The 21299-nt window shown below is 40.7% G+C and overlaps 1 protein-coding gene across 1 annotated transcript in view; it reads right to left on the minus strand.

Annotated features, from left to right (window-relative positions):
• The window catches only part of LOC123755767 (uncharacterized), a 131399-nt gene that overhangs the window by 13938 nt on the left and 96162 nt on the right, over positions 1-21299 (minus strand). The window contains exons 3-5 of the mRNA XM_045738543.2: positions 3603-3732; positions 2519-2664; positions 266-389 (exon numbers count right to left, since the gene is read on the minus strand). Of these exons, the coding sequence (XP_045594499.1) occupies positions 266-389; positions 2519-2664; positions 3603-3732 (400 nt within the window). The remainder of the gene's footprint in view (positions 1-265; positions 390-2518; positions 2665-3602; positions 3733-21299) is intronic.

Genomic DNA, 21299 nt, shown 5'->3' on the forward strand with positions numbered 1-21299 from the left:
ACTGAGAGTGACACACATGTTACCTCCTCCAAGAAACCTCCTCCAAGCAGAATTGAAAGCTTCCGGCTTCCGTCACTGCGATTAGAACCAAACGTTGCCAAAATTGAAAACGTATGGTTTCCACCATGATGACTGGAACCGTACATCGCCAAAATGAGAAACGTACGTTTCTAGTCACACTTTACACTACTATTATAAGGAAGGAGTCTGAATCAATACAAGACAAGAGGGGAGAAGACAGAGGAGAAGAAGAGCAATTACTGACCAGCACATCTGGGCGTCTGTTGCCTGGAAGCCCTGGACCAGGTCAGCCAGGTAGTTGTACTGACCACCACACAAGCTCGTGTTGACGGACACTCGCTTCAGGCACGGCGCGTTCTCCACGTATGCTGCAACCACACAAATGTATAAAAACAATCAAAATTATAATAATAATATAATAATAATATGATAATGATAAAATACATGGAAATCACACTAATGTGATATATATCAATGATAAAATCAAATAGAGCCCTGAGGTGACTCGAACCCATGGCCGAGAGCTAACCACTGGACCACCCTGACTAGTTAAAAGGCATATAACCGGATTTCTACTGAAATCACATGATGTCTGGAGGCCCTCCTGAAGCCAGTCCAACTTTTACTTATGGCCACCAAGCAGCTAGGGGTGTAGTCAACGTACTTCATCCACCATACTGTCCATCAAATACACACAGAAATAATACTAATGTGATATATATATTAATGAAGAAATCAATTGGAGCTCAGAGGTGACTCGAACCCACGACCGAGAGAATCCCAGCCACTATATATATTCAGGTAATTGTGGTTTTTACATCACATTAGTGTGATTTCTCTCTGTATTTAATCTTGGAGCTTTTGGTGGATGAACTACGTTGCCTACACCCCCAGGTGCTTCGGGTCATACAGATGAACTACGTTGCCTACACCCCCAGGTGCTTCGGGTCATACATAACACTTGGACGGGCTTCAGGAGGGGCCTCCAGACTTCTTGCGATTTCAGTCGATATCCGGTTGTATTGTTTTAACAAGTCAGGGTGGTACAGCTGTTAGCGTCAATGGCTAGGATTCATTCGGTCGCGGGTTCAAATCATCTCAGAGGTCCAGTTGATTTTCTCAATAATAATAATGCAGTAATAATGATGGTAATAATAGTGATAATAATAATAATAATAAGAGAATCAACTGGAGCAATGAAGGGATTCGAACCCTCGACTTGGGTACTCCTAAGCCGCGCACCTCACCCCTGGACGTTAATAGATATACAACCTGGGATTGTAATGAACCCACAGGACGTCTGGAGGCTCCTACAGAAGCCACTCCAGGACCATCCTGTGTGATGAAGATTTTTACCATCACGTAGCTAATTCTTGTCACACACTGTACTTTCCTTTAGATACTCTAGGGTATTGATTATTGATGAAGATTAAGCCACGCAAGAGGTGGCACAGGCATGAGTAGCCTGTAAGTGGTAGATGTTTGGAGTGAAGGTGATCTTTAGTCGTAGTCTTGGGTAGCTGCACAAATACAGATGTACCTAAATGTGTTAAAAAAATAACAAAAAGAGTGGTTCAGGGGGTAAGGAGCACGGCTGGGAGGGTGGGTTGTGATACTATTGACCCCACGAGCTATACAACGTGTAGTATGGTCCTCGGCTATTATAATTATTATTTACACATAGATCGATGAGATAGTACCACAAATGATCCTTGGGAAATATTCTGGTTCCAAAATCTTAATCTTGTGGAGAGAGAGACAGACAGACAGAGAGGGAGAGAGATTCTTTGTTAAATGTGGGGGAGAAGGGAAAAAAAGAGAGGTGAAATGGGGATTGGATGGTAAAGACAGACTATCCCGGGCACTGCCGGGTACCCATCCTGGTATCCCGGGCACTGCCGGGTAGCCATCCTAGTATAAAATAAGCCAAGTGTTTTCCGATGTTCGTTTACTAAATTTACTGTCAGTTATAATCATTTATATATTAAAATAATATATAGCATATCACTTCATAAATTTGTTCAGTATTATTATTTCTTATATTGTTATTATTATTATTATTATTTTATTTATTCTAATTTGCGGCACACACATTCACTCTAGGTATAGATAAAAAAGGAAAATCTTGCGATATGAAGAGGAAGAGAAAGAAAAGGGGGAGAAAAGCAGGAGGATAGAAAGAAGAATAGAGCAAAGAGGAAGAGTAGAAGAAGGGAAATCTGAAAATGAAAGTGGGAGAGAGGAAGGCGTGAAGGAGATGGCACCAAACCAGTATGTCTATATAGCACCTGGAAGTAATATCAAGGTGGAATGGTGTCCAGGATATGAGGATGGAGCAAGGGGGGGGGGGAGTACCGCTCCCCATCTAGTGGGATGAGCGGTCCCCATCCTCTTGTATCATTGGGAATCAAACTCCGACCTCCCTGAGTGGAGGCCGTCGCTCATCCAGTGGATATACAAGAGGACAAATACCCCAGAAGGTGAAGGGAGGACTCACAGGTGCGGTACTCAGGGTCCTCCACACACAACATATTGGCGGACTTGATGGAGCTCTCGATGGCCTGGTTGAACTCCTCCCGCTGCGTCGGCGACAGGTAGTTGATGGTGTAGTCTCTCACACAGTAGGTGAGGTCGTCCCACAGCCTGGTGGGCGTGGGGGAGTGGTCGTTAGTGGTGGCTGGGTGTGGCACGATGTGGTTTATGGTCACAGGCTACTGGGGCTGGAGGTTAGTAGTGAAGGCATATAAAAGTCTGCGTAGTCCGCAGTGGCACCTTATAGTTAGTTTTATAATGGCCTAATCCTATAAGCTATATTTGGTACCATATCTCACACTACCACGCTTACATTGCCTATTAAGTTAAATGAACTCAAAACAACCTATTGCCCACTTTAATTGATAGTTACTGCTATCTTGAAATAATTTTGGGGCTTAGCGTCCCCGCGGCCCGGTCCTCGACCAGGCCTCCATTTTGTTACACACCCCCAGGAAGCAGCCCGTATCAGCTGTCTAACTCCCAGGTACCTATTTACTGCTAGGTGATCAGATCCTCAGGGTGAAAGAAACACTGCCCATTTGTTTCCGCCTCTACCGGGGATCGAACCCGGAACCTCAAGACTACAAATTCTGAGCGAGGCCACTCAGCTGTCAGGCTCCTTGATGCTATAGTTTGGAAATTCAAGTTGTTTTGTAATAAATATCTACTGGCACGCGTTAATTGGTCGTTCTTGTAAATAATTTGTGTCTGAAGTTTTATACAGCTTTTACGCACTTTTATTGATAACTAAGGTATCTAATTTCAGGCCAGAAGTCTCCTTTACTAAGATAACCACAGACCTTATGTGATCTTTTGTTTCAACAGAGACGTTTGGTTCCCTTAGTCGGGGTCAGGACGCCTGTACTTAAGCTTATCGAGGTGCCCAACCCTCCTTAAAGCCAATTACTGACATTTCCCAAGATGCAGCCCAGTTGCCTAACTCCTGGGTACATATGTTACTGCTAGGTAAATAGAGAAATCAGGCGAAAGTAAACGTGCCAAACCGTTTCTGTCGTGACCGAGGAATGACTCCGGGTAGTACTCACTTGCAGACCCTCTCAATATCGCGGATGGTGAGAGGGAAGATGTTGTCCGGGTTTTTGACCAGCGGCTCCGCCATCTTGATGCAGCGAGTGAGTTGGTCAAGTCCGCGCGGGTCTCTGGCCGCGCTCATCTCTGCCGGGGTGAAGAAAACGGGAGTGGGTTAACTGATCAGTATGTGCTACTAATGGGCATTTTGGACCTAATTAGCACAGTAGCTGCTGAAAGAAAATGGGAGCGGGTTAAGGGGCCCGGTGACACTCATTTTTTTTGTGAGTAATATCTGCATGGTAAATGCTCCAACTTTTCCTAATGGATCAACATCATACTCTGAACAGAAAAAAAGTTGAAAAAGAAAAAGAAAAAATAAGAAAAAATTACAATTTCAAATTAGTGATAAAAATATTAAAATGTAACCAATTGTTATTTTATTCCATTAAGTCTCAGAGTGGCATATCACGATCATGTTCCTTGTTGAAAAATATTGTTTGAGAGTATAGTTTACTGTAAAACATTTTTCCAATGTGGCCATCCAAATATTTGCAAAATTTAGACCTCAAACAAATTTCTAACCCCAAATGTTATGGTTTTATGACTAAACGACGACAAGGAAACCTCACAACTAAGACCTTCACACATAATATGTAAAAATGGTGAGAATCGGTCAGAAACTGAATTTTTTAATAGGTCTCAAATATGAAATTCCTGTTTTAGAAATAATTGAAGTTGAAGTTCTCGTCAATGAATATGGTAGTAGTCATTAATAAACTTTCTTGTATGTTTTAATAAACATTGCTTGGCATTCGTACTCGAATATATGAAAGTTGTAGGTCAAGATGTGTTGAAATGAAGTCAAGAAAAACAAAGTATAGAGATACGTTAATGATAACCTTGAGGTTATCTTGAGATGGTTTCGGAGCTTAGCGTCCCCGCGACCCGGTCCTTGACCAGGCCTCCTCGTTGCTGGACTGGTCAACCAGGCTGTTGAATGCAGCTGCTCGCAGTCTGACGTATGAGTCACAGCCTGGTTGATCAGTAACTAACATATATATTGGAGTAACTTTATTGCCCATACATAAGTGATAAGGCCCTAATCTGGTCTTCACTCATCAATACACCCTAAATAGACAAAGATAATAACGTTTCAAATTTTTAAATAAATCGGCCAAAAAATTAATAAAAGTCACTACTTCTGCCACCTGTGACGTATTAACGTTGACCAATTTCTTTCCAACTTCACATGCTAACTGCCGGATATGCACTCTCCACGATGTTGAACCTTTAAATGGACGTCACTACAAAATCTTCATAAAAAACAAGCGAGAGTAAAAAGGAAATAAAAGGAAAAAAAAATTGTTGTCAACTTTTCGTTCAAAGGGACATAAGAAATATTGCCATTGGGCAATGTATTTGAATGATATATATATAATAAAATACAGCATAATAACATACTATCTCATTATTATGTGTGAAATCTGGCCCTCCAGGTGGCACCAGCGGCATAACAACGTTTTAGACCCTCCTTATTACTAGTTTCTTCTTTATGCATAGGACAGGTGCTTGCATCTCTTTATCCCTCGTTGCCAGTAAATACGAGGTGTTAGCGTTATATTATCAGTACCGGTTGCCGCCCTTCGCGCACGCATTCATTTTTTTTAAATTCGTCAAATATCCATTTTTTAACATATTGGGATGAAATTTTCACGACGCAGATGCCAAATACCGGTAGATTCACGACGCAGATGCCAAATACCGGTAGATTCACGACGCAGATGCCAAATACCGGTAGATTCACGACGCAGATGCCAAATACCGGTAGATTCACGACGCAGATGCCAAATACCGGTAGATTTATTTAGAATTATATTTCCATATTTGGAAAAATCTCCTCCGTTAACGGGCCCCTAAAGGGATGATTCTCTATCCCTGTTGTCGGCAAAAGACAGTCAGTGCTTATATAGGGTGTTCAATGACCCTGTTAGAGACCTAACTACTGAACTTCCCCAGGATACAACACCCAACAGTTGCCTAATACACAGACTGAGAGAGAGAGAGAGAGAGAGAGAGAGAGAGAGAGAGAGAGAGAGAGAGAGAGAGAGAGAGAGAGAGAGAGAGAGAGAGAGAGAGAGAGAGAGAGGGAGAGAGGGAGAGAGAGAGAGAGAGAGAGAGAGAGAGAGAGAGAGAGAGAGAGAGAGAGAGGGAGAGAGAGAGAGAGGGAGAGAGAGAGAGAGAGAGAGGGAGAGAGAGAGAGAGAGAGAGAGAGAGAGAGAGGGAGAGAGAGAGAGAGAGAGAGAGAGAGAGAGAGAGAGAGAGAGAGAGAGAGAGAGAGAGAGAGAGAGAGAGAGAGAGAGAGAGAGAGAGGGAGAGAGAGAGAGAGAGAGAGAGAGAGAGAGAGAGAGAGAGAGGGAGAGAGAGAGGGAGGAGAGAGAGAGAGAGAGAGAGAGAGAGAGAGAGAGAGAGAGAGAGAGAGAGAGAGAGAGAGAGAGAGAGAGGGAGAGGGAGAGGGAGAGAGAGAGAGAGAGAGAGGGAGAGAGAGAGGGAGAGAGAGAGAGAGAGAGAGAGAGAGAGAGAGAGAGAGAGAGAGAGAGAGAGAGAGAGAGAGAGAGAGAGAGAGAGAGAGAGAGAGAGAGAGAGAGAGAGAGAGATTATAATTTTCGCACCTTTAATTAAGCTTTTACATGAAAAGTCAAAGGAAAATTAATTGAAAATTTGAATTAGTATGAAAATTTGTCAAAAATTATTAAAAATGTGTGGATATGTTTTGAAAGATTACGAGTTTTGTGTAAGATCTGACAGACAGTGTTATATTGTGAAGATTCATGTTCATTGATGACTTACACATGTTATAATATTAACTTCAACCATTTCATATTGTATAACTCAAGGAATTTATTGTGGTTTTCTTGTAATTGATTGTTAGGTCTATTTAAGGGAGAGATAATACAACCTTAGAGCTCAGTTGTGTGAGTATAACGATTGCTTGTGTTGCTCTGTGGATAAGAGGTTACTGAAGGCGGATGTAGAGATGACATTCTTAAGCTTAGTGCTGGATTGTGTGTATAAATGTAGAGGATAACATATAAAAGTTCAATGATGACCTGAGAGTTTACATTATCCGTTGTAGGGGACAGAAAGTCTCATATGCTGATAATTCCTATTTTACTGCTGGGTGAACACAGGCATTAGATAAACGGAAACGTAGACTACTGTGCTACGGAGCCATAAGAGTTGTGGGAACCGACCTGTGAGATTTATATTTATTTAATTTATATGAATTTATATTTACGTTAATTTATATACTTCGATAGCAATTTGTATAATGATAAGTGGACTGTATTTCTGCAATAATCTCATAATCTCACAAATCGATCCTCTACACATTAGGGGGGTTTATATTTATATGTATGCAGCCAATCAAACTACAGTAACTACATACATTGAAGAGGTTCCTTATCTTATAGTACAGCAGGTTAGTCCACCAGGTATAACTAGGGTGTAGACACCAAATTATCCTCTTTGAGGTAGCTTCCATATCACCCAGTAACTGGTGCACCAATCTTGCATCCTCGTCTTGACCTGTCAAAAGTGCGCTAGCTGTGAAGCCAGAATCCTATATATGACAAGCTATATCAGAAAAAACACTATACAGTACATGGAACATTAAAGACCTGGCTTAATTACCTTTAGTATGAGGCGATTTCGCGTTCTAACCGGCTAACCCTATATCCTGACATTAATGGCCATAAATGAATGATAAACGGGTTTCGGATAGACACTTAACTTGTATTTGTAGACAGCGTGTTGACAATGGTACACCTTTGGGTTCCATAACACTACGTCCAAGTAAATTTAACAGGAGCCGAATTTGCTCCCGTGTGAGCCTCTGGTCTCAATAAACAACAATGGCTGCATCTAACACTCCATTCTATTGACGTCTGGCCGACATTGTCCAGATATGATAGGAGCCAAATTTTCTCCACACGTCTCGGAGGTGACACAACAATGGCTGCCCTCCTCCTCACTCTGACGCCTGGCTTACATTGTCCACATTTCAGAAAGTGATAGAAGGGTCACATTTACTCTACTTTAATATTGATAATTAAGTTAATTTATATAAGATGTTTTTATGATGGTAAAGTCCAAAGACTTATGTATTTAAGAATAATTCCCACCATAATAGGTGGTGAATTATAATAGTATGTGGTGATGATATCCCGTTTTCTTTAGACGGTAATTCCACTACAAGTTACGTTTTCTATGGGTAACTTGTTGGTAATACAGCAGAAATTATTATCTGTCTGTATGATATATTAAATGGTGTCGGATTTTCCGACATAATTCCCCAGGGGGCTGCTCACGGGTCGAAGTCCTAATTAGAACAGACGAACACCGATACTCCTCCTTCGAATTATTAGATTAATTTGATGTTAGTAGTTAGTAATCACACATTTGTGTGTCTGTTCGTACAGGACGGATGTCCCGTACTAGAGTTGCAGGGGTTAGAAGTCTAATGCGATTTCATTTCCCTGTCAACTCTTGAAAGGCTAATATTCAAGCCTTATTACATATTATTTAACCCAGAAGACTGGATGTGATCAAGTACTACAGTCAAGTATGATTCAGGGACTGCAGTGAGATCAGTGACATTAGATATAACTTGAAGTTTGTTCAAGTAACTGGTCACTGATATATAAACACTGAGGCCCATGGAATACATCTTGATTAAATAATAAATGTATCAAATCAGTCATCAGATTTATTGGGGTTTAATTTAGTTAATTGATTCAGAAGATTGAATAGCTCATCATTAAAGTAAAGTATGGTTCTGAGACTGCAGTGGGATCAGTGACATTGGTCGCAGTGACTTGTAGCTGTTTTAGGCTACTGTTCACTGATTTGCCACTGAGGCCTCATGAACTCATCTTCAGCTTTAAATGATGATACTAACATCAACCTCTGTTGGTATAGTCAGCTGTAATCTCCTTAGTATAATGCTACTGGAGAAATATAATCAGCTGACAAATTTAGATTCTATTGGTATTGTTTATCTGCAGGCATAGGTCTCCTCAGGCTTGATACTGGGCCTGAGAGTAATTTACCTCCTGCAGAGTTTAACATGGTTATACCCTGATATTTAGTAGGGCTACCGATGAATTGATGGTAGTAGTCTGTCCCCACAAGGACAGCCATTTGGCATTTGATTTGCTCAAATTTACCTGCAGCTGCTTGATAATAGCTTTCCAGGTCAGCATAATCAACTGTTAATTCTTGTGACAAATCTTCACATTTCTTGATCTGTCTTGTTAAGTGGCCTTTAAGACCTGCAAGGGTTCTTTTCATTCTCCCTGCATTATCCATACTGGCTAGTTGGTGAAGCCTTGTGGGACTTGTACTTGGGTCGCTCATAATACTGAACAAGCTCTAATGGTAGCCTAGGGTAAATTCTGCACTCACTAGGCAATAATCCTACCTCTACTAGAGGTTAGCACTTAAAATTAATACACATTATATATATACAATCATACACACTAATGATTTGAGTGATAAACCAGTGTCACTGGAAGTACCTTTAGGTTAGCTCTTCTATATCACCCTAGGATGGTAGAGACACTAATTAATCACTCAAAGGTGTAATGATCATAAGTAAATTATTATATATACAACTCAACTCGAGTTGATAAAAATTACACCCAAAATAGGGTCTGGACCATTCATTAATGGTGCTAGGTTAATCAATATAGTACAACTATGGTAATAATGGGACTAGGATGAACGATAATAGTTCAACTAGTCAGTGGTTAATATCCTACCCTGTTGTGGGTTGGCAATTAGTAAATATTATATTGAGATCACTAGTGCAATATATATTAAATAATTCTCTATTTTGGAGAAATAATATACACAATTATTGTTAATAGCCTCTTAATTAGCCTCTATGAAACTTCTAATATTATCTAGAAGTATTAAATGTTATTAGTGACCTCGCGAAATAAAGTCCACAAAATTCGTGGATAATCTCTCGCGAAATGTAACACCACGAAATCCGTGAACAATATCGCGAAGACACAGTCACTAATTAGGCTGGCTTCTATATTAGCGCTGTCATTTCACGAAATAACACGCCACCAAATATCTGTGGGTGTGCATGAAACCGCTGACGAAGCTGAACTGGGCTGAGGGAGGCTCCTGAGCTCCCACGAGGCAACGCCGCTGTCTATGACTGGCTGGCTTTGTTTAAATAACACTGCACTAGTATATTTAATGAATCCACTGGTTAACTGGTTCATCCGGTACTAAGATGACCAAATGTGGGTTCAAAGGACCGAATAATCCGTCATCCGGTTCGAAGATGACCAAATAATGTGGGAACCGACCTGTGAGATTTATATTTATTTAATTTATATGAATTTATATTTACGTTAATTTATATACTTCGATAGCAATTTGTATAATGATAAGTGGACTGTATTTCTGCAATAATCTCATAATCTCACAAATCGATCCTCTACACATTAGGGGGGTTTATATTTATATGTATGCAGCCAATCAAACTACAGTAACTACATACATTGAAGAGGTTCCTTATCTTATAGTACAGCAGGTTAGTCCACCAGGTATAACTAGGGTGTAGACACCAAATTATCCTCTTTGAGGTAGCTTCCATATCACCCAGTAACTGGTGCACCAATCTTGCATCCTCGTCTTGACCTGTCAAAAGTGCGCTAGCTGTGAAGCCAGAATCCTATATATGACAAGCTATATCAGAGAAAACACTATACAGTACATGGAACATTAAAGACCTGGCTTAATTACCTTTAGTATGAGGCGATTTCGCGTTCTAACCGGCTAACCCTATATCCTGACATTAATGGCCATAAATGAATGATAAACGGGTTTCGGATAGACACTTAACTTGTATTTGTAGACAGCGTGTTGACAATGGTACACCTTTGGGTTCCATAACACTACGTCCAAGTAAATTTAACAGGAGCCGAATTTGCTCCCGTGTGAGCCTCTGGTCTCAATAAACAACAATGGCTGCATCTAACACTCCATTCTATTGACGTCTGGCCGACATTGTCCAGATATGATAGGAGCCAAATTTTCTCCACACGTCTCGGAGGTGACACAACAATGGCTGCCCTCCTCCTCACTCTGACGCCTGGCTTACATTGTCCACATTTCAGAAAGTGATAGAAGGGTCACATTTACTCTACTTTAATATTGATAATTAAGTTAATTTATATAAGATGTTTTTATGATGGTAAAGTCCAAAGACTTATGTATTTAAGAATAATTCCCACCATAATAGGTGGTGAATTATAATAGTATGTGGTGATGATATCCCGTTTTCTTTAGACGGTAATTCCACTACAAGTTACGTTTTCTATGGGTAACTTGTTGGTAATACAGCAGAAATTATTATCTGTCTGTATGATATATTAAATGGTGTCGGATTTTCCGACAAGAGTATAGGCAGCCTGTGCTTAGTTCATGGGACGTTTAAGTTACACAAGCTAATGGCTGATTTGTATATTGGTCAAATTATTTCAAGTTAATAAGAACATAAAAATGCAGGACATTACAGAAGTCTTAGCGGCCGATTGTATGTCTTTAGAGTTTATCTCGACTAATTGAATGATAATTTACATAATGATGAATGTCAAGAGCCCCCTCTATAATGATGAATATGTCAAGAGCCCCTCTATAATGATGAATGTCAAGAGCCCCTCTATAATGATGAATATGTCAAGAGCCCCTCTATAATGATGAATATGTCAAGAGCCCCTCTATAATGATGAATGTCAAGAGCCCCTCTATAATGATGAATGTCAAGAGCCCCTCTATAATGATGAATATGTCAAGAGCCCCTCTATAATGATGAATGTCAAGAGCCCCTCTATAATGATGAATATGTCAAGAGCCCCTCTATAATGATGAATGTCAAGAGCCCCTCTATAATGATGAATGTCAAGAGCCCCTCTATAATGATGAATATGTCAAGAGCCCCTCTATAATGATGAATGTCAAGAGCCCCTCTATAATGATGAATGTCAAGAGCCCCTCTATAATGATGAATATGTCAAGAGCCCCCTCTATAATGATGAATATGCCAAGAGCCCCCCTCTATAATGATGAATATGTCAAGAGCCCCCTCTATAATGATGAATATGTCAAGAGCCCCCCTCTATAATGATGAATATGTCAAGAGCCCCCTCTATAATGATGAATATGCCAAGAGCCCCCCTCTATAATGATGAATATGTCAAGAGCCCCCTCTATAATGATGAATATGTCAGGAGCCCCCTCTATAATGATGAATGTCAAGAGCCCCCCTCTATAATGATGAATGTCAAGAGCCCCCCTCTATAATAATGAATGTCAAGAGCCCCCTCTATAATGATGAATATGTCAAGAGCCCCCTCTATAATGATGAATATGTTAAGAGCCCCCTCTATAATGAGGAATATGTCAAGAGCCCCCTCTATAATGATGAATATGTCAAGAGCCCCCTCTATAATGATGAATATGTCAAGAGCCCCCCTCTATAATGAGGAATATGTTAAGAGCCCCCCCTCTATAATGAGGAATATGTTAAGAGCCCCCCCTCTATAATGAGGAATATGCTAAGAGCCCCCCTCTATAATAAGGAATATGCCAAGAGCCCCCCTCTATAATAAGGAATATGCCAAGAGCCCCTCTCTATAATGAGGAATATGCAAAGAGCCCCCTCTATAATGAGGAATATAACATGAACCCCGCTATAATGAGAAATATTACAAGCGCCTCATTATAAAGGAATATCTCACGAGCCCCATTATAATGAGAAATATAGCAAGAGCCACTATATTCAGAAATATACCAAGAGCCCCTATATAATGAAGAATATGCCAAGAGCCCCTCTATAATGAGGAATATGACAAGTCTCACTATAATGAGGAATATGCCAGGAACGCCACTACAATGAGGATTTAGGCAAGACGTACAATGTAATGGATACCGAGAACAGAAACTCACTATAATGAATAAAACAAGTGTTCCGAACAGCCACTTTCCTTCCTTGACTGTGTTGACACTGACGAAGTCATGCTTATCATGAGCAAATTGGAATACCTTTTTTATTTACACAAATTTCACACGAATTTGTTATCTTTGGGTGTATATATATACTGAGAGGTGTACCTTACATCTCGGTGTACATACACTGAGAGTTTACTCTAGGTCTGAGTAGAGTATATTCAGGACTAAGGTGTACTTGGGTGTTTTAAAGTAGCTATTAGGCTATTGTGGTTGTCTTGAAAACCCTCCAGAGGTCGATAGGTCTCTATTACCATGTGAGAACAAGAGAGAAAGAGAAGGGGAGAGAGAGAGAGAGAGAGAGAGAGAGAGAGAGAGAGAGAGAGAGAGAGAGAGAGAGAGAGAGAGAGAGAGAGAGAGAGAGAGAGAGAGAGAGAGAGACGGAAAAAGAGAGACAAAGAAAATAATAGTTCAAAACTTAAATCTGTATTAAGTTATAAAACTCATGTACTGTATTTCATACAAAGACGATGTAACGCTAGCCTTTAATATTTGTCTATAAAATATAACGATTCATTAGTTTATTAATTTCACGTAAATTTATATATTTTCAAAAAATATAAAAAGAAATGCTATGCAGGGATTACATCGAACCGTCAAGGATTACCGGAAATAAATTGGGATTACGTTCTGTGCCTGAATCCTAATTTTGGAATTTATCTCGAGAATGACAAAGAAATCTTATATATTGCTGATAGTTAGTGGTAAGAAATTATCATTAAAAAATGTCTGTAGAAGCATTGAACAGAACCAGTATTGAAGTACTGAATCAAACCCAGAAATGAATTTGATTACAAACTGGTATATAGTAATTTTTATGAACCAGTACTGAACGATTATTACGAGTCTCCAATGCCGTGAAGCTCAAACTTCCTCATAACAAAAAATCAATTATATGCCTTAGGCCTAAGGATAATACAACCCGGTCTCACACTAGGCTGTTTAAAGCAGCGGCCGTCCTCCCCAAACGCATTCATCAATTTTAACATAATGTGCATTAAAAATTGGTTTGTTCTCATATATAAATTAATATTCTTATACATAAAAATTGTATGTATAGTTTGGCGTAGGTTAGGTTAGGTGTTTAAGTTCTGTTGGTAATTATTTGTATTTATAAGTTCGTGGGTGAAGCATTTATAGAATTGTGGTTCGAACAGAGGACGTGAGCGAAGCATTTGTTCCGGAAGTGTTTGGGCGTCATCAGTTGTGAGTCGTGTGTAAACCACTTTTCATTCATAAACAAGGGGTTTGGCGACTGGATTAAAGAGCTTGGATCTTTGTATGCGAGAACGGGTTGGATAATGAATCTTTATCATGAACCGCCGGTGCCCCATGAACACCACATCAACCAGCAGCCCGTCCTCCAAACAAAGACCCAACAGTGATTCCATCCACCCGCCAAACCCCCTGTTTATGAATGAAAAGCGGTTTACACACGACTCACAACTGCTGACGTTCGAACATATCCGGAACAAGTGCTTCACTGACGAATTTTGTTCGAATCACAATGCTATAAATGCTTCACCCACGTACTACAAATACAAATAATCGCCAACAGAACCTAAACACCTAACCTATGTCTATATATGCACAATATGCTAATATATTATAATATTAATTTATACTTGAGAAAATTCCCGTTTTGAATGAACAGCATGTTAAAATTTATGAATGCGTCTGTGGGGTTGACCGCTGGGTGTAATGGACTTGAGTCGAGGTCGGGTTGCAGCGCTTCACCCACTTACAACAAATGCAAATAACTGTCAACAGAATCTAAACTTGGCCAAATTGTTCACGAAATTATAGTATATAATAATAATACTTTATATTGGAAAAAATACGTATTTTGAATACACAGCTTATTTAAATGTCCGAGTGAGTGTTTGGAGTCGTCATAGCCAGAGTGCGGGTTGCCTACCTTGTGGAAAATTCCACCACACAAAGGTTTATGAAGGAAATACCACATATATTAATGTAGATAGCCACGTGAACAATGGACCACGTGTGGCATGCTGGACTGTAAGTAGCCAAACAACATGATCTCTAGGAGGCAATATTTAAAACCAAGCCAGCCACAGGCCGGTACCCACAACAGATCATTGAATCAACAAAAAATATTTCACAGTGATATAACATCTTTATAAAGAAACATATAATCTTATCAGAATGATAATCAATAATCTTAAAATCACTATTAGCTTAATCCTATAAATGTACTTTAACTCAAAATAATCGTTTCCAACTAGGACAATTGAATCAAGAAATTGCTACTAGGCTTCTCTATTCACATACGGGGTGACGGCCACTGGATACCATCTGCCAGAGCGGCTACTCTATGTTGTGTAGTCATTGCGCGAATTCGATTTGGCTATAGACACATCTGGCAGGTTAGTGAGGCTGAGCCACTACCAGAATACTCAGATTGTAAACTCTGTGATAAACCTTTAATGCATTCACTAGAACACTATATTGTTGAATGTGAAACCGTAAAGGACTTTAGACCTCCTGACCTATTGTACCACCAACTGTGTAACTATTTCATTGACTCAGGTGTTCTGGACGACATCCTAACAATTTATCCAAAATTTGCTTGTCCATTTTAAAGAATGAAGAACAATTTTTATTTATATTACTTCTAAGCTGCATCACTTATGAACCCATCCCTGCCCTTGTGTGGCAGTGCACAATAGAAAGTTGTTTTCACATATCCATACATTAAAACATTGATTGTAACCATGATATATATGTGCTTCAGCCTACAGTTTAGACCTATTGTCTTGTGTATGATCCTCTGTCCTGCGTGACAATGAATACCAGCATTATCCTCACTTTAATAAGACTTAATTGAAATCCTCAGATTAGGCAAAATTGTAATTAATTTTGTCAATAAAGATGTTAATAATAATAATAATGTTACATGAAGCCAGAGCGCGCGTGTGTGAGCTGTTAGACTGATAAACACCGCACAGAACAATTTAATCCCAGTGTATGCACCCAGAAATTTTACTTGAGGTATAGAACACCATCTTGATCACAGGAACCATATATTAATCTGAAAAGTAATCTACATGAAGTAAAAGAGCGACTACTCCAGCGATATATACAAACCACCGCTACATCGCCTGGTGTCTATAGCAACACTGTAACACCATACTACTGTATAACCTCCACACCATCACACCAATATAGTGCCTGGGTCGCGTCAAGAGAGATCACAAGAGTCTCCAACTGCTGGACCCTCATGTACCTAGTCTCCAGAGTATATACAATAATGAGTATTGATGTACACATGTTATTTCATTGGCTCCAGTTGATATAATGTGTCATTAACAATTCCATTATACAGCTGGAGGTCGTTAAGAAGCTGGCCAGAGAGCTCAATTAGTGTTAGTAGTTTAATATAGTTAATCATAATACATGTTTTACATGCATGTGTCAAATAACTTTTATCAATCCTAGACCCAGCCACTTGGACTAGACGGTAGAGCGACGGTCTCGCTTCATACAGGTCGGTGTTCAATCCCCAACCGTTCAAGTGGTTGGGCACTATTCCTTTTCCCCGTTCCATCCCAAATCCTTATCCTGACCAATTCCAAGTGCTATAAAGTCGTCATAGCTTGGCGCTTTCCCCTGATAATTAAAAAGTTATCAATCCTAGTTAAATCTCATCAAAGTTAACCAGCAGTTATCAGTCTAATCTCTTATCAGGTATCACAAAATAACTGACTTAAGGATAATAAATCTAATAATTATTGTTTAATGTTATCATGATAATGATATATAACTAACATTATAACCTTTGATGATAGTGTTGGTTATCGTAACCAAACCATCATAGTTCATAGCGATAACAGTTTAGAAGGCCAGGCCGAGCTAGGCCAGGCAGAGCTAGGCCAGGCAAAGCTAGGCCAGGCAGAGCTAGGCCATGCAAGAGCTAGGCCAGGCATAGCTAGGCCATGCAAGAGCTAGGCCAGGCATAGCTAGGCCATGCAAGAGCTAGGCCAGGCAAAGCTAGGCCTGGCAGAGCTAGGCCATGCAAGAGCTAGGCCAGGCATAGCTAGGCCATGCAAGAGCTAGGCCAGGCAGAGCTAGGCCAGGTAGAGCTAGGCTAGGCAGAGCTAAGGCAGCTGTGTCAACCAGTCCATTTAGTTGTATTTTTAACTTCTTATTATTGTAATCAATTTTATTTCATCACTAATTTATGGTAAACCTTCCACAGGTAAACTGAAACAGTAGCAGTTACCCGGAGTGAGAGTTTACCTCCCACAGCCCAGGAGGAGCTGGACTCAAAGATAGTCAGAACGTCAGATCACAGCTAAGAACTTTTTTTTTTAATTTGCTTCTTATATGCATAGCCAAGCACATGGGCTGAACGATAGAGCGACGGTCTCGCTTCATGCAGGTCGGCGTTCAATCCCCTACCGTCCAAGTGGTTGGGCACCATTCCTTTTCCCCCGTGCCATTCCAAATCCTTTTCCTGACCCTTTCCTAGTGCTATATAGTCGTAAATAGCTTGGCGCTTTCCCCTGATAGTTCCCTCCCTCCACCAAGACTGACACATACACTCCCAGATACACACAACCCTCCCCCCCCACATACACTTTCACTTTGCCTTTATTAACACCAACTAACATTCTTTAAAGCAGAGAACAATGGTACAATATGCAAGAGGGGCGTCAAGGCCCCGTCCTCCTCCTCTTATGCTGGAGATCAGATCCAGCACTTGTGAAGGTCACGTAAACGCCTGGGGAATGGGGGATCTTATGCCCAAGGATGAACACTGGAATAGATAAGTCTCTCCATTGTGTTAACCCGTTTTCCGTTTTCTGTGGTGTCAAGGTTTTGTCCCACTTTCTTTTATTTTCAATTTAATTAAATCTTATGTGATAAGTATTCAAATGGTTTGAAGTGTTGCTTAAATATATCCAACTTGTGCCTTTCTTTTTAAATTAAAATGACTTTAAAACATTATATATATAAATGTATTAGTACCGTTAGTGACAGTTAATATCACTAACTCTCTTTCTCTATGCAGGGAAGATAGTACAGAGCCTGTATAGGTATATGTATGTATATATACATGTATAGGTACATATGTATAAGTACACAACATTATCCTAACTTTTCCCAACGTCATGAAACTGTCGTACTAAAGTGTCCTTATCCTAACCTCCCAGAGGACCCAAAACAGAAAACGGGACAGTATGTAAATTTCATGAACCGCTTTCATTTTCTAGTACGACAGTTTTTGGCTTAAGGTGGCGTATACGTCACAATGCGACGCTGTACAAGGAGGACAGGTTGACATAGCCGCATACAGTGCTAACTTAGAGTAAACTTGGGTACAACGTCTCTCATAGGGGGGTTCCTATATATTCGTATCTCACATCTTTATTTATTTATTTAACATCTTTATTACTGATATTTTTATTAAGAAACTTAGGTAGACACAGCAATGTGCTGCTACCCTATTCTGTATGGAAGATTTCACAGTGTAGATAAAAAACTAGCTATAAGTTCATCTAATACTCCTATCTCACAGGATGGTTAGACATACATGGAATCAAGGGAGAAAATACCAGCCTCAATACAAAAAACAAATCCACTCTGACTAAACAACTTCACGATTTTCACAAGAGGTAAGCACTGAACCATGGAAACATTATATTATAATTACTCTTACCAGTTTCTACAAGACTCCTCTCAAACAATGTATTTTTTTTAACATGCTTAGGTATTCACAGCAATGTACTGCTTCCCTATTCTGTATGAAGGACAATATAGTCTAGATCAAAAACCAGCTACAAGCTCATCCAACATCCCCAGCTCACAGTACGGCCAGTCATACATGGAATCAGGAGAGAATAAGAAATGTAAGGCTGATCTATTAGCTCCCACTGGCAAAATCTGGGTACAGCACAAGAATATCTTCCAATATTCCTGAGTGTATGAAGTAATTACAGAGCTCAAAGTACCTTATACCATTTGGTATGAAGTCACTGATAACAGGGCAATCACAGATATAGTGTTGGAGAGTATGTTCTCTCAAGTAGGACTGAAAACAGATGTTTTTTTACCCAGATGGTTAAAACCCATGGAACCGCCTACCCGCTGAAGCCGTACTTGCCAAAATCCAGCTAGAAAATATCATTAGGACAATTGGCGGGACTTAACAAGCCCCCGGCTTTTTGTCCTCGTCGAGGCCACTAGATAGTTAGTGGCCCCTTGGGTAAATTTAGGTAAATATATACATAAATAAATACAATCGCTTTTCAAGTCTTGGGAGCGACAAGGGGAGCTACACACTATCTCTTAGAATTACGTAGGTAAACAAAAAATGTAACATATTTGTATACTACAATGTCGGTGCTGACTGTACAAGTTCAAAAAAACAGTTTTACTTCGAAATGTACTAATTTTATAAGAAAATTCGACGTAAATAAGCAGTAAGTGGTCACGGATAAGCTTCGATACGGCTACAGCTGTAAGATGAAAAATGTTATCTTCTCTCTGATTGGCCAAACTAAAAGCCCCTGTGACATTTAGCGAGACCTAAGTGAACTACTTAGAAATCTTCGTAAGTTTTTTTCTGAATCGCCCTTCGGCGCGTTCTTAGCCGGCACTTAGGAACCTTCGTAGCAAACCAACTTACGAAGAAATACATGGAGCTTGGTGAATCCAGGTCCAGACTCGTAAGGAAACACCCGTAAAGACATTCGATTCGGTTCTGTGAACCACACACGTGTGCAGAACATGTGTCGAACATGTCAACACTGTAGGTGACGCCAAGGTGACAGTGGCGGGGGGGGGGGGGGGGGGGGGGATGCACGGGGGGGGGGGGTACGGGGGGGGTTGCGGGGGTGGAAGGGGGGGGTGATGGCTGTTCTTGATTTATATTTCATTGTCTTCTTTACTTTCATCTTCTCCAGGAAGATTGAGGGGTGGAGGAGGCTGTTGCCTAGCTGTTCTTACCTAAAACAGTTTACACAACAAATTTTCAGCTCCTGGACCCCACTTTTCATCGTTTGAAATTTATGAACATACATCCCGTTCCGTCTTCCATAACACATGCGACTCTTGCTGATGTAAAAGTTGTAAAAAGGTGTTAAAGTTCTTCTCGACAACCATGAGGTTAAAGTTAATATTACGTAGACTGTTGTGACCACATCTCACTCCTCATAGTTCTGGGACTAAACACCTAGCTCAGTCCTCATAGTTCTGGGACTAAACTCCTAGCTCAGTCCTTACAGTTCTGGGACTAAACTCCTAGCTCAGTCCTCATAGTTCTGGGACTAAACTCTTGGCTCAGTCCTCATAGTTCTGGGACTAAACTCCTAGCTCAGTCCTTACAGTTCTGGGACTAAACTCCTAGCTCAGTCCTCATAGTTCTGGGACTAAACTTCTAGCTCAGTCCTTACAGTTCTGGGACTAAACTCCTAGCTCAGTCCTCATAGTTCTGGGACTAAACTCTTGGCTCAGTCCTCATAGTTCTGGGACTAAACTCCTAACTCAGTCCTCACAGTTCTGGGACTAAACTCCTAGCTCAGTCCTCATAGTTCTGGGACTAAACTCTTGGCTCAGTCCTCACAGTTCTGGGACTAAACTCCTAACTCAGTCCTCATAGTTCTGGGACTAAACTCCTGGCTCAGTCCTCATAGTTCTGGGACTAAACTCCTAGCTCAGTCCTCACAGTTCTGGGACTAAACTCCTAGCTCAGTCCTGATAGTTCTGGGACTAAACTCTTGGCTCAGTCCTCATAGTTCTGGGACTAAACTCCTAGCTCAGTCCTCATAGTTCTGGGACTAAACTCCTAGCTCAGTCCTCATAGTTCTGGGACTAAACTCCTAGCTCAGTCCTCATAGTTCTGGGACTAAACTCCTAGCTCAGTCCTCACAGTTCTGGGACTAAACTCCTAGCTCAGTCCTCACAGTTCTGGGACTAAACTCCTAGCTCAGTCCTCACAGTTCTGGGACTAAACTCCTAACTCAGTCCTGATAGTTCTGGGACTAAACTCCTAGCTCAGTCCTCACAGTTCTGGGACTAAACTCCTAACTCAGTCCTGATAGTTCTGGGACTAAACTCCTAGCTCAGTCCTCACAGTTCTGGGACTAAACTCCTAGCTCAGTCCTCACAGTTCTGGGACTAAACTCCTAGCTCAGTCCTCACAGTTCTGGGACTAAACTCCAATTCCTGTGTCGAATTCTGCCATTCTAACGCTGCCAAACACATTGATCCAAGAGCCTCATGGAGCACTTATAGACCTTACAGCGATGCAGTTTTCTACCATTAAGCCCTAAACTAGCGGTCGTCCTGATAGCCTCTGATGATGATACATTTACTCCGCCCTCCGGTTAATCTCTGTTAACCCTTCGTTAAATTGACCCGTTCGTTATAAGGTAAATAAACTGGAGCGGGCGACCCTCGCAAGAAGCCTAATTTCGCTGTGGGGATATTTTTTTGGGAGAAACTGTGGGTTAATGGTAGGGTAGTTTAGTGTTGTTAGTCGCCACCATGATTGTTTAGCCTCGTGTTCAGCTCCCTCCCTCATGCCCTCTATCTCGCCCTCCCTGCTTCCCTCCCTTTCACCCTCCCTCCTAGTAGAAAATAATAATAAAAAACTCCCT

The sequence above is a fragment of the Procambarus clarkii genome, chromosome 43 (genome assembly GCF_040958095.1).
Source record: "Procambarus clarkii isolate CNS0578487 chromosome 43, FALCON_Pclarkii_2.0, whole genome shotgun sequence".
Lineage (NCBI taxonomy): Eukaryota > Metazoa > Arthropoda > Malacostraca > Decapoda > Cambaridae > Procambarus > Procambarus clarkii.